The 15,534-nt window shown below is 44.1% G+C and overlaps 1 protein-coding gene across 1 annotated transcript in view; it reads left to right on the forward strand.

Moving 5' to 3' along the window:
• The window catches only part of LOC120060233 (formin-like), a 54,758-nt gene that overhangs the window by 33,279 nt on the left and 5,945 nt on the right, over positions 1 to 15,534 (forward strand). The window contains exons 13-14 of the mRNA XM_039009394.1: positions 3,483 to 3,575; positions 13,826 to 13,877. Of these exons, the coding sequence (XP_038865322.1) occupies positions 3,483 to 3,575; positions 13,826 to 13,877 (145 nt within the window). The remainder of the gene's footprint in view (positions 1 to 3,482; positions 3,576 to 13,825; positions 13,878 to 15,534) is intronic.

Genomic DNA, 15,534 nt, shown 5'->3' on the forward strand with positions numbered 1-15,534 from the left:
TGTCACTGATCGTTAGAAATAAAGGAGGGCATAACAGAATCAACATGAATCTGGAATGAGTTCAAGCAGTAGAACATTGAGAACAGAAACCTTTTCTATATGGCAGTCAAATATGTAGAGCTCAATGATCATCCAAGTGTACAATGTTTATCTGGTTAACACAGATGATGGATAGGAAAGCACCTTTTGGTGGTCATTTGCAACAGAGTCTTTTCCTCTATGAAGGAAGAGCCTCAACTGCAGTCTCTGTCTCCCCTCCCCCACCCCCCTCTCTCTCTACCCCCCCTCCATCCCTCTCTCTCTCTCTCAATTCAATTCAATTTGCTTTATTGGCATGACGTAACAATGTACATATTGCCAAAGCTTAATTTGGATATTTACGATATTAAAATAATAAGAATCAAAATTGTCAACGGGACAACAGTAACAACAATAACCAAGGGTCAAAATAACCATACATTGAACAATAACTAAGCATATAGTAGAGGAAACGTGCAGGTTGGTTGGTCTGTCAGACACTGTCCCTCATCTAATGGCAGGCAGCAATGTAGTGCGCTGCCAACCCACAGCTCTCTGCGTCCTCCCCCAACAGGGGGAAACTTGAATGAGGGTTCCCCAACAGGGGAAAACTTGAATGAGGGTTTCAAATTTGGGGAAATGTTTTATATTTTTGACATTTTGTCAGGAAATGCAGCTCTGTCTCAGGTTCTGCTGTGGTGCAGTGGTTGCACAGCCTTTCCTCTACGGGGAGCCAGGTTTCCTGTGTCTACCCTTCTCAATGGCAAGGCTGTGCTCACTGAGCCTGTACTTTGTCAAGTTTTTTCTAAGGTTTTGATCAGTAACCATGGTCAAATAGTTAGCCACGGTGTACTGTTGATTTAAGGCCAGATAGCACTGCATTTTGCTTTGTGCTTGTGCTTCCCAATAAGCAATGTAGTTTTGTTTTGACTGTGTTGTAATTTGTTTTATTCTGATTGATTGGATGTTCTGGTCCTGAGGCTTCAGTGTGTTAGTAGAACCGGTTTGTGAACTCAGCCCCAGGACCAGCTGGATGAGGGGACTCTTTTCTTTGCTCAGCTCTTGGCATTTCAGGGCTTGGTAATGCTATGAGAGGGGGTCACTATATTTGAGATGTTTCCAAAACTTTAAGTGCTCTTTTTTTTAAAATTATTATTATTGGATATTGGCCTAATTCTGCCCTGCATGCATTGTTTGTAGTTTTCCTCTGGATATGTCGGAGAATCTTACAGAACTCTGCATGCAGGGTTTCAATTGGGTGTTTGTCCCATTTGGTGAAATCTTGTTTTGCAAGTGGACCCCACACCTCGCTGCCATAAAGTGCAATTGGTTCAATGACACATTCAATTAGTTTTAGCCAAATTTTAATAGGTATTTCAATTTGAATTTGTTTTTTAATGGCGTAGAATGCCCTGCGTGCTTTCTCTCTCAGTTCATTCACTGCCTCATTAAGGTGTCCAGTTGAGCTTATTTTTAAACCTAAGTAATTGTAGTGTGTGCAGTACTCTATATATTTTGTACCAATTGAGAACTTTGGTCTAATTCCCTGAGATCTGGATCTTCTTTGGAAAATCATTATTTTTGTATTTTTGGGATGTTACTGCCAGGGGCCAGGTCTCTCTCTCTCTGTCACTCTCTCTCTCTCGCTCTCTCTCTGCTGCTGTAAACCCAGGGAAATTGACACGGCTGTTTGGGGACAGAGGACGCAGAATAACACTCACTGGCCAATTAGAGAACAGCATGGACATATTTACAGTAATGGGATTAGGTGGCTGTGGGGAGAGCAGGCCCCTGGGAGCAAAGTGGGCCTTCAGTTGGCCTGTTTCACTGTGGTAATACTGTTTCACTGTATTAATACTTTTACACTGTAACTGTAGTAATACTTTTACAGTGTAGAAATACTTTTACACTGTAGTAATACTTTTACACTGTAGTAATGCTGTTTCACTGTAGTAATATTTTTACACTGTAGAAATACTTTTAGACTGTGGTAATACTTTTACACTGTAGCCTGCATATCCCCAGGAGACTGCTTTAGAAAGGGCTCCAGCTCCTCCTCCTCCTCCCTCTCCCCCCACCCCTACCCCTCCTCTGTGCCTATGTATTGTCACTGTAGGACAATGTCCTAAACCAGAGCCCACTGGGTTTTTATTTCATGCAGCTGCTGATGTTTTGGTGGTTTCCTTCTTGTGGCCTACACTGTCTGGACCACATTTAGAGGAGATCCGCCTCTTAATTGTAGTCTTTCTGTTTTGAACACCCTTTAATGTGCCTGTTTGAGACAGGGGGATTTTAAGGAGCGAGGGATCTAAGACTTTTTTTTAAAGTAGGAACTTTTCAGTGGTGTTTCAGCTGGCTCACCTGATCAGGTTTGTGTCATGGTTGTCCCTCAGCTGTAGATGATGTATTTTCTTACTCAATTAGTGTGCAGTAGTTCAAGTTTAGTCCCTCACCTTTCAAGAGCAACTACTCCTGAGACCCTGGAAAAGGATTGTGGGTAACTGGGCATATTCACCTGTTCTTAATACATCCCTCTGGATTATTCTGGAAACCAGTGAAGCAGTCTCACACTCTGACCAGCCAAGTGTTCCTGTTGTGTTGTTAAGACATTTAGCTATGCAGTAATAACCAACACAAGGTATTTACTGCACTCATTAATGACTTGCAGGTTTGAGTAAAGTTGCAAAAGTTATTCCGGCAGGCCGCTCTGTATATAGCGTCCCACGCTGATTGTTAGGAGTAAATGAAATAGTTTGGCTCACGTTTGCCCAAGTCATCATTGTTTCCTTTGAGCTTGTGTGAGCTAGGTGGTTTGGCAGGGCAACAAAGACCCATCCACAACAAACAAGGCTTCGACATTCAGCCGTCACCCACATGTACAGTTCCACTGGGGAGAGCCAGAACAGGACAGCCCATCTACTGCCACCATGTCATATCAGCTAGTGGGCCAAACACTCATGGTGTTGGTTGGATGACTGTCTTACCCCAGTATCTGTGGCGTCAACATGTGTTATCTCCTCACATTTTTTGAGAGTAACAGATTGAACACCCTACTCACATTCAAAGAACAGTCTGTGTTTATGAAGATTTATAATACATTTCTCATTTTGAATGCAGACCAAGCTCATTTAAGTGATTGCAAGGTCTTTTCAATAGCCATCTGGTTGGGATGTTTTGGAGGAGATTCACACACATTTCCCCTCAAATGTTTTCCCTCGGCAGGTTTTGGTCAACTCACTTATGAAAGTGCTGGAAATGTGCTACATTTGCTGTTTGGGCACGCTTGTTATTGTTTTACAGCTTAGCCCAATAATAAATGCCAAATTCACACAGTACACCGCAGTATACAGTCTACTCTCGCTCACACTTTCTCTCCCCCACCCAACCGAGACCAGAGCTTTTTTAATCCATTCCTGCTGAGAAATGTCAGATATTTAACATTTCCCGCTCTCTCTCTCCCTCAGTGTGTGAAAAGGCTGTTCAGAAGGTGTGTGCTAGCTCCTCTGAGAAGGACCTCCAGCCCTTCAAGGAGAAAATGGAGGCCTTCGTCTCGACCGGTGAGTAAAACAAACCATAACCAGAGAGGGGAGGAGAAGAGACATGACTAGGACAGTAGCGGTGCATGGGTAAAATCACTGGGGAAGCCAGGGGAAAAAAGCCATATCACAACCTGCTGTATGTGTTGTGTTAATTGCGTTACTTGCTCTATAACCTGTTAGTCATATGCCTTGCCAGCATGATATATAGGCATAAGGCTGAGACAATAAGAAGATACAGTGGCAGAATAAATTCAACAACACCTTTGTTTCATCACAAAACTGGAGAGCAACCTCTGTCCGCTGAAGTCCACAAAGTATATTGCATGTACAGTGCATTCAGAAAGTATGCAGACCCCATTACTTTTTATCTACCTTAAATGCCTGATTGGTGGAGTGCTGCAGAGATGGTTGTGAGATGGTTGTCCTTCTGGAAGATTCTTCCATCTCCTCAGAAGAACTCTGGAGCTCTGTCAGAGTGACCATCGGATTCTTGGTCACCTCCCTGACCAAGGACCTTCTCCCCCGATTGCTCAGTATGGCCGGGCAGCCATCTCTAGGAAAAGACGTGGTGGTTCCAAGCTTCTTCCATTTTAAGAATGATGGTGGCCACTGTGTTCTTGGGGACCTGCAATGCTGCAGAAATGTTTTGGTACCATTCCCCAGATCTGTGCCTCGACACAATCCTGTCTCTGAGCTCTACGGACAATTCCTTCGACCGCATGACTTGGTTTTTGCTCTGATATGCACTGTCAACTGTGGGACCTTATATAGACAGGTGTGTGCCTTTCCAAATCATGTCCAATCAATTGAATTTACCACCGGTGGACTCCAATCAAGTTGTAGAAACATCTCAAGGATGATCAATGGAAGCAGGATGCATCTGAGCTCAATTTGGAGTCACATAGCAAAGGGTCTGAATACTTATGTAAATTATTTTAAATACATTTTCAAAAATGTCTAGATACCTGTTTCCGCTTTGTCATTATGGGGTATTGTGTGTAGATTGATGAGTAACATTTTTTTTATTAAATCCATTTTAGAATAAGGATGTAACGTAACAAAATGTGGAAAAAGGGAAGGGCTCTGAATACTTTCCGAATGCACTGTGTATATATATATATTTATATTATATATATATTTTTTAAATTTACTATATCAATATGTATTGGTTGTCAATGTTTTGGCGTCAAACTGGTAGCAGTTGTGAAGAAAAGTCAATAGTTTGCAGAGTTGATTGAAAATAATGCCATTGTTGATTAGATTATACATTTTTTCATTATTAGGCTATTTTCTCTTCAACCATTCAGTCCATCTACTAGAAACTTATGGACAATATAGAATATAGATATAAAACTATATTATTATATATGAATTTTTTTTTTTTAAGTTATTCAAGTATAAATGACCAAAGTTACAATAGATTGCCATATATTTTCTGTTAATTACCAAAATTACTAAAGATTCTGGTAACTTTGGTCAATCACCGATAGCTTTGCAACCCTAAACATGACCCCATGTGTTGACCTCCAGGGGGTGCTATGTGTTGTTTTTATATGTTGTTTTAGTAAATACTGCTCCAGCAGACTCATAGCGTGTCACCTAACCCAGGCATGGCAGGGCAGCACAGGCTGTTTGATCCCCAGTGAGAGCTAATAAAGCCAGAGGTCAGAGTGACTGCACTTGGTCTGGCCTGATTGGGTGTTTAGATGTGTTTACACTCCCCTTGTTCTCCGTAAGCCACTTTTTCTCTACTGATTATAATGGCAGCTCTTGGAAATGAGGATCCTCGATTTTTTGATATCACTCACTGTATCTGAGGCAAGCAGAGGCCTGTGTCAGAGCCCATCCACTGGACTGAGTGATGAGACGACCTTCCCCCTCATCCTACCGCCAAATCATACTCTGTGACACACTCCCAAGTTCTACCAGTAGATAGTGATGATGTATATTCACCCCCTCTGTCATGTCTCTAAGCCAGCCTGTCACCTCTCTGAATGGAGAATGAACCCACTGTTCTCCAAATCTGTCTTCAGAGATTAAATATTCTCCACATAGACTATTTATTGCTGAGGAGAATGTCATGTAAAGAAACCAAACTCAGAGAGAAACTAGAAAGATCCTGTTTTCCCAAAGCTGTAATTTAGCTCTTCACTATATTTGTTTGCCCTGTCAGGCCGTTAGTTGGGTGGTGGTGGAGCCCAGGGCCAGCGTTAGTTAGAGACAGAGCTGCCTGTCAGGGACAGGTGTCTAAAGCCTAACCCTGCAGAGAGGATCACATTGCCCTTAACATGCTGCCTGTACTCATGGCTGCTATAAAGCTGGCAGGACATCCCTGGCTGAGGCCTCGTAAAGGCTGGTTGGACAGCTTGGGGACCACTGTGTTAGCCAGGGACACACTGCACCGAGGTGGAGACGCTCTGATCCCCTCTACCTCTCCCCCCTCCACTAGACATCTTCACCCCAGACGCTTCCTACAGCCCCCTCCAGTGCCTTGCAAAGGCAGCCAGTCAGCCAGTAGAGCTGCTGCCATTGAAAACATAAAGCTTATTCACTTCCATCATGCAGACACAGGCTCCTGTATGGTTTCTGTGGTATGCAGCATGAGGAAACACAGAGGTCATAGTGTTCCTAGAGAGAAAGTGGACATCCATCTCGGAGCGTTCCTCCAACGGCCCAAAGGGCCAACGTGTTCAACTGTGATTACTATTGATCATAGGGATGTGAGAGGCAGAGGGAAGGAGTTTACAGAGACGGGGTGTGATCCCTGATTTACTGGAAATTACTGTGTAAATATTCCCAGAAGTTATTGTTCACATAGCAGACACATCTGATCCTAACTTGCATTACAATGTGTCTTGCAGACAGAGGGAGAGGCCTTGTGTCAGGCTTATGCAGAGTGGGTGCCAGGCTTGTGTCGCTAAAGCACCATAATACATACAGAAGCTCTTCCCCATTTGAATGAGTGCCAACTAGGACTCCCATACAGTACTTAGGTGTGCTTCTGCCAATGTTCTCACACAGTTCACTGGTTTTAAACGATCAAGCTCTCATCAGTCTCGCAGTGGGTAAACATAAGTGCAACCAAACAGAATTCATCTCAAAGCAACTTGGCAAGCCAACAACCACCTGCATGCAATCTCGCCACCTTCACCATCTTCACATAGCTGCCACAGGCGAGGCGAGGGCCTTCACATTTCTGCATGCCACAAAGAGCCACAAAGAGCGGGCTATTAACAAAACACACTGACTCAGGTCTATAAACCTCTATAGGTCTGGTAGAGCATCAGAGTTGGCTTAAAGTGGACCTCCTCTGAGGCCAACATTCTCAACAACGTCTTTTATCTCTACAAAGTACTAGTGACAGACAAAAGTGTTAGCGTCACGCAAGGCGATCTACATTTTACTACATTAAAGGGCAAATTGCACACATTACTTGCGGCGGACAGAGAATATTGTTAAACAATAGGCTCTTTCTATAAAAAATGCAAATGAGGTATCTCAGAGAGAGATTGCATCCATATGTTGTTGGAGGTACAGAGTGAGAACTGGAGGCAGGGCAGTGTTTTCAGCATAGAAATGATTAATGTACTGTATGTGTTGCAAACAAAGTCTGCCTTGGTATGTTTGTCTCCTAGTTACACATTGCAAATGGAAATGTGTTCTAGAATGTTTACTCTTTTTAACATTCCAGTGTGTCAAACCTCTATCTGTATTATTGGTCAAAATCACAGAATATTTGAAAGGTCTTTAAACCATGATGGTTGCCACTGGCTACAAAATGGTATTGGTTAACAAAAACACATCTTAAACATAAACTTTCCAGTGGGAAACATATAAACCATTCTTAATAAACAGAGCTCCTCCAGCAGTTGCTCTTACTTGTGAAGCAGTGTGGTTTAGTGCTGGTGATAGGTCCCTTCCATTGCTCATCTCTTGAGGATGATTCTATGACTTCAATATACAGAACAAAGGAACAGTTGTCACACAAAAGGGTTGTGGAGGATCTAAATATTGAATTGACTGTGGGAACAGTATTAGTGTTGTCCAGGGTGCATGCGTGCCGGTGTGCTTCTGGTAGCAATCTCGTCATCGGTATTGATGGACAGTGATAACCATAAGCAAGCATGTGTAACAGTATTAACTCATACACACTGTATGCTTTTTTATGGAGGAGGGAGAGTCTGCTGGTCATAGTGCACTCCATGCTTGCTCCTGTGCGAGGCAGGGGAGCAGAGCAGCTCATGTGACCGTGTCTGTGGAGCGCTGACCCAGAACTGCCTGGGAGACTGTCAGGAGGCTGTGAGGAAGCTGTGGGGGCTGTGACCCACCCCTGCTTCCCTTCCATAGATACAGTACTGCTCTTCCTCTTGTTTTATCTGCTCAGATTTTGGACATTTTTGATAGAATGCTGTAATGTTGAGTCCCTAACTTCAAATCAAATCAAATGTTATTTGTCACATGCGCCGAATACAACAGGTGTGGAACTTACAGTGAAATGCTTACTTACGAGCCCTTAACCAACAATGCAGTTTTAAGAAAATACCTAAAAAAAAGTAAGAGATAAGTATAACAAATAATTAAAGAGCAGCAGTCAATAACAATAGCGGGGCTATATACAAGGGGTATTTTAGCCATTTGATTAGATGTTCAGGAGTCTTATGGCTTGGGGGTAGAAGCTGTTTAGAAGCCTCTTGTACCTAGACTTGGCGCTCCGGTACCGCTTGCTATGCGGAAGCAGAGAGAACAGTCTATGACTAGGGTGGCTGGAGTCTTTGACAATGTCTTTGACAATGTCTAGGGCCTTCCTCTGACACCACCTGGTGTCGAGGTCCTGGATGGCAGGAAGCTTGGCCCCGGTGATGTACTGGGCCGTACGCACTACCCTCTGTAGTGCCTTGCGGTCGGAGGCCGAGCAGTGATGCAACCCGTCAGGATGCCTCCGATGGTGCAGCTTAAAACCTTTTGAGGATCTGAGGACCCATGCCAAATCGTTTCAGTCTCCTGAGGGGGAATAGGTTTTAGGCAGGTTGCCTTTGTGTTCTTGGGCACAGGGACTATGGTGGTCTGCTTGAAACATGTTGGTATTACAGACTCAATCAGGGACATGTTGAAAATGTCAGTGAAGACACCTGCCAGTTCGTCATCACATGCCCGGAGCACACGTCCTGGTAATCCATCTGGCCCCGCGGCCTTGTGAATGTTGACCTGTTTAAAGGTCTTACTCACATCGGCTACGGAGAGCGTGATCACACAGTCGTCCGGAACAGCTGATGCTCTCATGCATGCCTCAGTGTTGCTTGCCTCGAAACGAGCATAGAAATTATTTAGCTTGTCTGGTAGGCTCGTGTCACTGGGCAGCTTGTAGCTGTGCTTCCCTTTGTAGTCTGTAATAGTTTGTAAGCCCTGCCACATAAGACAAGCATCGGAGCTGGTGTAGTACGATTCAATCTTAGCCCTGTATTGGCGCTTTGCCTGTTTGATGGTTTGTCGGAGGGCATAGCAGGATTTCTTATAAGCTTCCGGGTTAGTCCCGCACTTTGAAAGTGGCATCTCTACCCTTTAGTTCAGTGCGAATGTTGCCTGTAATCCATGGCTTCTGGTTGGGGTATGTACGTACAGTCACTGTGGGGACGACGTCCTCGTTGCACTTATTGATAAAGCCAGTGACTGATGTGGTGTACACCTCAATGTAATCGGAAGAAACCCGGAACATGTTCCAGTCTGTGATAGCAAAACAGTCCTGTAGTTTAGCATCTGCTTCTTCTGACCACTTTTTTATAGACCGAGTCACTGGTGCTTACTGCTTTAATTTTTGCTTGTAAGCAGGAATCAGGAGGATAGAATTGTGGTCAGATTTACCAAATAGAGGGTGAGGGAGAGCTTTGTACGCGTCTCTGTGTGTGGAGTACAGGTCATTGATTTTTTTTCCCCTCTGGTTGCGCATTTAACATGTTGATAGAGATTAGGTAAAACTGATATGTTTCCCTGCATTAAAGTCTCCGGCCACTAGGAGCGCTGCCTCTGGGTGAGCGGTTTCCTGTTTGCTTATTTCCTTATACAGCTGACTGAGTGTGGTCTTATTGCCAGCATTCGTCTGTGGTGGTAAATAAACAGCCACAAAAAAGTATAGATGAAAACTCTCTTGGCAATTAGTGTGGTATACAGTTTATCGTAAGATACTCTACTTCAGGCGAGCAAAATCTTGAGACTTCCTTAGATTTCGTGAACCAGCTGTTGTTTACAAATATGCACAGAACGCCCCCCTCGTCTTACCGGAGTGTGCTGTTCTATCTTGCCGGTGCAGCGTATATATCCTGCTAACTGAATCCATGTCATCATTCAACCACGATTCAGTGAAACATAAGATGTTACAGTTTTTGATGTCCCATTGTTAGGATATTCGTGATCATACCTCGTCTAATTTATTGTCCAATGATTGTACGTTGGCGAGTAATATTGACGGTAACGGCAGCTTTCCCACTCGCCTTCTGCGGATCCTTACGAGGCACCCCGCTCTGTGTCCTCTGTACCTGCGTCTCTTTCACTTGCCAACAACGGGGATGTTGGTCTTGTCGGGTGTTCGCAGCATATCCTGTGCTTCCTGCTTGTTGAAGAAACAAACTGTCATCTGAAAACTTAAGGATGGTGTTGGAGTCGTGTCTGCAGCAGCTCTCAGCCTCTTTATAAGATGAGAATGAATGGCGCTGCAAAAGCTAGCTGCCATTTTACGGGCTCCTGACCAATTCTGCTATTTTGTGCTTTTTTTCTGTTGTTGATCTTAACTTATTTTGTAAATAATGTGTCCACCATCGTTTCCAATGGCCAAAAAGAGCTTCTGAACATCAGAACAGGGATCAGTAACCTCGATTTGGATGAAGATTTCTACTTCAACGAGTTGGCAACATAGGACATACTGCTCACCCCGGACCAGGCCCTAATCCCAGAGACTGGAAAAAGGAAAAGATGACGTAAGAGATTTCGACGTGCGGGCACCCTGACGAAACTACGTCGGCGAGTACATAAACCGCCTTTACCCTCTGTTCTATTGGCGAAAGTACAATCACTGCCATTCGATCGGCAGGATCGAATGGCAGCCGCGAGTAAGCTCAAGGGGGAGGTGTGTGTCTCTTTGTTAACAACAGCTGGTGCGCGATCTCTAATATTCAATTGTGAAAACTGAGTTTAAATGTATTTGGCTCAGCTGTACATACATCAAAACCTTTTTATAGCAGTGGAGCTGTAGTAACCAATCTAGTAAAGATTGTGTAATTTTCTTTCACAGAAAGCTTCCAGGTCCTTAACACAGCTTATATATGTAGTTCCCTAGCCCTTCGTTATCTGAATGCTTGGTAAACCAGTGGTTTGGAAAAGTGTGTCAGAGTTTTAAAGGCCTAATTTATTGTCCCTCTCAGCATGCGTGTCTCATAACGTTCTAGTTAGCCACTACTGGTTTCATGTTTACACAGGTAGCGGAGGAAGAGAAACTTCACACATCCTCTTTCTCTCTCTCTCTCTCTCTCACTCTCTTTCTCTCTCTCTCTCTCTCTCTCTCTCTCTCTCTCTCTCTCTCTCTCTCTCTCTCTCTCTCTCTCTCTCTCTCTCTCTCGCTCTCTTTCTCTCTCGCTCTGTGGACCACTCTCTCTCAGAGCGCCGGCCAGCCTGGTGCCACCTCTACACAGAACCGCACCAGAGAGGACCTCAGGCGCCAGCTCGACCCCCCCGCTGTGACTAACGCCATTGGTCATGACTCTCCCCCCTCCTCCCCCTTCCCAGCCATGGCCACCCCTTCCTTTCATTAGGTTTATCTCAGACAATCAGCCTCCTTATGTAAAAAAAAAAATGGGGTGGTTGCAGCTTAAGCTCACCCTCTCCCAAAAGACCCGCAAACCTGCCTTTGAACAATTTTTGGGAGACTTCCCCCTCTTAAATCTTCAAGTGGGAAAGGTCCCCCATCATTGTAAAAAGGATGAATCTGGAAAAATGCAATAAATCTGAGATCACAGGCACTCTCTGGCCCTAGATAAATTCTTGCACCTCGCCCTGGCCGGCCGCACACATCTGCCTTGCATTTAGACACGTTTACATGGCAGGAGTCCACAGGAGCCTCCAGTTCCCGAGCCTCATACACTCACTCCTCAGCCCAGCTCTGTGCTGCCTGTGCCCCTGCTCTGCGCCTCTGCTCCTTTCCCCTCCTCAACAAAGTCCACTGAGACCTCTTCTACTACAACCACACCCCAGACATCACCAACTCACACTCTTCATCAACACACTGTATATATATACTGTACAGTATCAGTTAAAAGTCTGGACACCTACTCATTCAAGGGTTTTTCTTTATTTTTACTATTTTCTACATTGTAGAATAATAGTGAAGACATCATGATTATGAAGTAACACATATGGGATCATGTAGTAACCAAAAAAGTGTTAAACAAATCAAAATATATGTTATATTTGAGATTCTTCAAATTAGCCACCCTTTTGCCTTGATGACAGCTTTGCACACTCATGGTATTCTCTCAACCAGCATAACCTGGAATGCTTTTCCAAAAGTCTTGAAGGAGTTCCCACATATGCTGAGCACTTGTTGGCTGCTTTTCTTTCACTCTGCCGTCCAACTTATCCCAAACCATCTCAATTGGGTTGAGGTTGGGTGATTGTGGAGGCCAGGTCATCTGATGCAGCACTCCATCAATCTCCTTCTTGGTCAAATAGTCCTTACACAGCCTGGAGGTGTGTTGGGTCATTGTCCTGTTGAAAAACAAATGACTGTCCCACTAAGCGCAAACCAGATGGGACACTGCAGAATGCTGTGGTAGCCATGCTGGTTAAGTGTGCCTTGAATTATAAATAAATCACCGACAGTGTCACCAGCAAAGCACCATCCCACCTCCTCCTCCATGCTTCATGGTGGGAACCACACATGCGGAGATCATCCGTTTACCTACTCTGCGACTCACAAAGACATGGCAGTTGGAACCAAAAATCTCAAATTTGGACTCATCAGACCAAAGGACTGATTTCCAACGGTCTAATATCCATTGCTCGTGTTTCTTGGCCCAAGCAAGTGTCTTCTTCTTATTGGTGTCCTTAAGTAGTGGTTTCTTTGCAGAAATTCGACCATGGAGGTCTGATTCACGCAGTCTCCTCTGAACAGTTGATGTTGAGATGTGTCTGTTACTTGAACTCTGTGAGGCATTTATTTGGGCTGCAATCTGAGATGCAACTAACTCTAATGAACTTATCCTCTGCAGCAGAGGTAACTCTGGGGCTTCCTTTCCTGTGGTGGTTCTCACGAGAGCCAGTTTCATGAGAGCACTTGATGGTTTTTGCGACTGCACTTGAAGAAACTTTAAAAGTTTGTAAAATGTTCTGGATTGACTGACCTTCATGTCTTAAAGTAATGATGGACGGTTGTTTCTCTTTGCTTATATGTTCTTGACATAATATGAACTTGGTCTTTTACCAAATAGGGCTATATTCTGTATACCACCCTTAACTTGTCACAACACAACTGATTGGCTCAAACGCATTAATAAGGAAAGAAATTCCACAAATTGACTTTTTACAAGGCACACCTGTTAATTGAAATGCATTCCAGGTGACTACCTCATGCAGCTGGTTGAGAGAATGCCAAGAGTGTGCAAATCTGACATCAAGAATATAAAATATATTTTGATTTGTTTAACACTTTTGGTTACTACATGATTCCATATGTGTTATTTCATAGTTCGGATGTCTTCATTATTATTCTACAATGTAGAAAATAGTAAAAATTAAGAAAAACCCTTGAATGAGTAGGTGTGTCCAAACTTTTGACTGGTACTCTATATATATATACTGCGTGCATTTTATGTATGGGTGGTCCTGGGAATCAAACCCACTAACTATCCTGGCGTTGCAAGCGCCATGTTCTACCAACTGACACACAATTATCTTATCTCTTACAATCAATCTCAGTGAAATGCACAGACACCTCTATCACATGCTCTTTCACCCTAGACATGTCAACCTGGTGACCCTCCACCCTAACACTCATCCCTCCACCTGGGAGAGGATAGGTCTTTTCCCACAGTGCCCCCATCTGGGCTCCACCCAGTGTGACCCTGTATCAGTGGGACTGTATGGAGTCTCATTGTTGTACCTCAGTTGACCTCCCTTTGGAAATATCTATTCCCACTACTGTATGTACTTTGACCTCAATGCCTCGATGAATACTGCCTCACACATAGGTTTGTTTACTCCATGTTGTTTTTTGTCTTTTCCAGCTCAAACGGACCACACTGCTGAGGATGACAGGCTCAATGCAGCACAGAAAAGGTATGAATCGTCTCTATCCATTCTAATATGATAACACAACATGATTTACCTAGAGGTCTGAGACCAAACAACATGTCATCTGTGTAACAGAGGAGTTCTTTATTTTCTGACCTGGCTGGTTGCATACCTCTGGAATACTCTAATGTTGGCTTTTATAAGACCTTTCGACATTCAGAAGGGAACCCAGCCAAGTATAATGGATGGTGGATTTCATGAGGGCATGATGGTTATTTAACATGTTTCACATAGCTAACATGGCTTACATCAGATAAAAGTAATGCAGGTCATTTGTAAAGCTGTCTGTAGTAATCAGATACGGATTGTGATAAGACAGAGGCTTCAGTACTGGGGCCTTGTGGTATCCAGGCTCTTCAGTCATGTAGCAGAAAACCCAGGTCATAACCTGGCCCACTGTAGACTGGCCCTGAGACAGGAATGGCTGCCTATCTAGACACACCAAACTCACATACACCTCCCTATACACACACTGCTCCCGCGCCGATACTTTTACATACACACACTGTGCTCACTCCACTCCAGTTGTTGTCAAGCCTTATCTTCCGTGTGTGGTTGTCACGCCCTGACCTTAGAGATCCTTTTTATGTCTCTATTTTGGTTGGTCAGGGCGTGAGTTGGGGTGGGCATTCTATGTTTTTGTTCTATGTTGTCTATTTCTATGTGTTTGGCCGGGTGTGGTTCTCAATCAGAGGCAGCTGTCTATCGTGGTCTCTGATTGAGAACCATACTTAGGTAGCCTTTTCCCACCTGTGTTTTGTGGGTAGTTGTTTTCTGTTTTGTGTCTGCACCAGACAGGACTGTTTCGTTTGTTCCGTTTTGTTATTTTTTGTTCTAGTGTTCAGTGTTATTAAAAGTCATGAACACGTACCACGCCGCACTTTGGTCCTCTCCTTCTTCCTCAGACGAACGACGTTACAGAGTCACTGTAAGAAGCAGCCCATCTGATTTATGGAGATATGGTCAACTGGCAGACGTTTAACGAGTGTCAGAGCAAAACCATATCTGGAAAATGTCATATCGGAAAAACACACTAGAAAGAGCAAACAAAAAAATACTTTTCCTTGTTTAGATAGAGACCAGAATTGTTTGCTTTAAATCATAACTCTCCCAATTCCAACATAAATCATGAAAAGCACATAAAGGAGAAAGTTTCCAAACGTCCCTGTTTCATGTTTCCATTTCAAGCCAAGAGAAGCACTCAGCTTGGGTATGCATGGGTCTCTCCATCTCTCTCTCTGTCTCCCTCACTCCTCTCACTCGCTCTGTCCCCTCTCCCGCTCTCTCTCTTTCCACTATCCCTCTCTCTCTCCCTTTCCCTCTCCTGGTGGTATTGTGATATCTCTGTCTGTGGCTGTGTGACTGACACCAGTGTAATGAAGATGTTGAACTTGGGGATATTGATCAAAAGGGTCCCGCGGCTAACAGCCCCCAGCCTTTAATGAAGTTTGCCTTTAATTTCACCTAAACGAGGCCGGGGGCTGCCTGGCACTGGGGGGGGGGGCTCTCAGGTTCCCAGGGACGCACCTCATAAAAGTGACACGCTGGTGATGAATATGGGCAGTGGGCCTTGGTGTGTGTGTGCTGTGATGTGTGTCGGTTATAGTGTGTGTGTGCTGTGTGTTCTTTGGGCCCTGGGTGG

This window comes from Salvelinus namaycush, chromosome 15 (assembly GCF_016432855.1).
Source record: "Salvelinus namaycush isolate Seneca chromosome 15, SaNama_1.0, whole genome shotgun sequence".
NCBI classification, from domain to species: Eukaryota; Metazoa; Chordata; class Actinopteri; order Salmoniformes; family Salmonidae; genus Salvelinus; species Salvelinus namaycush.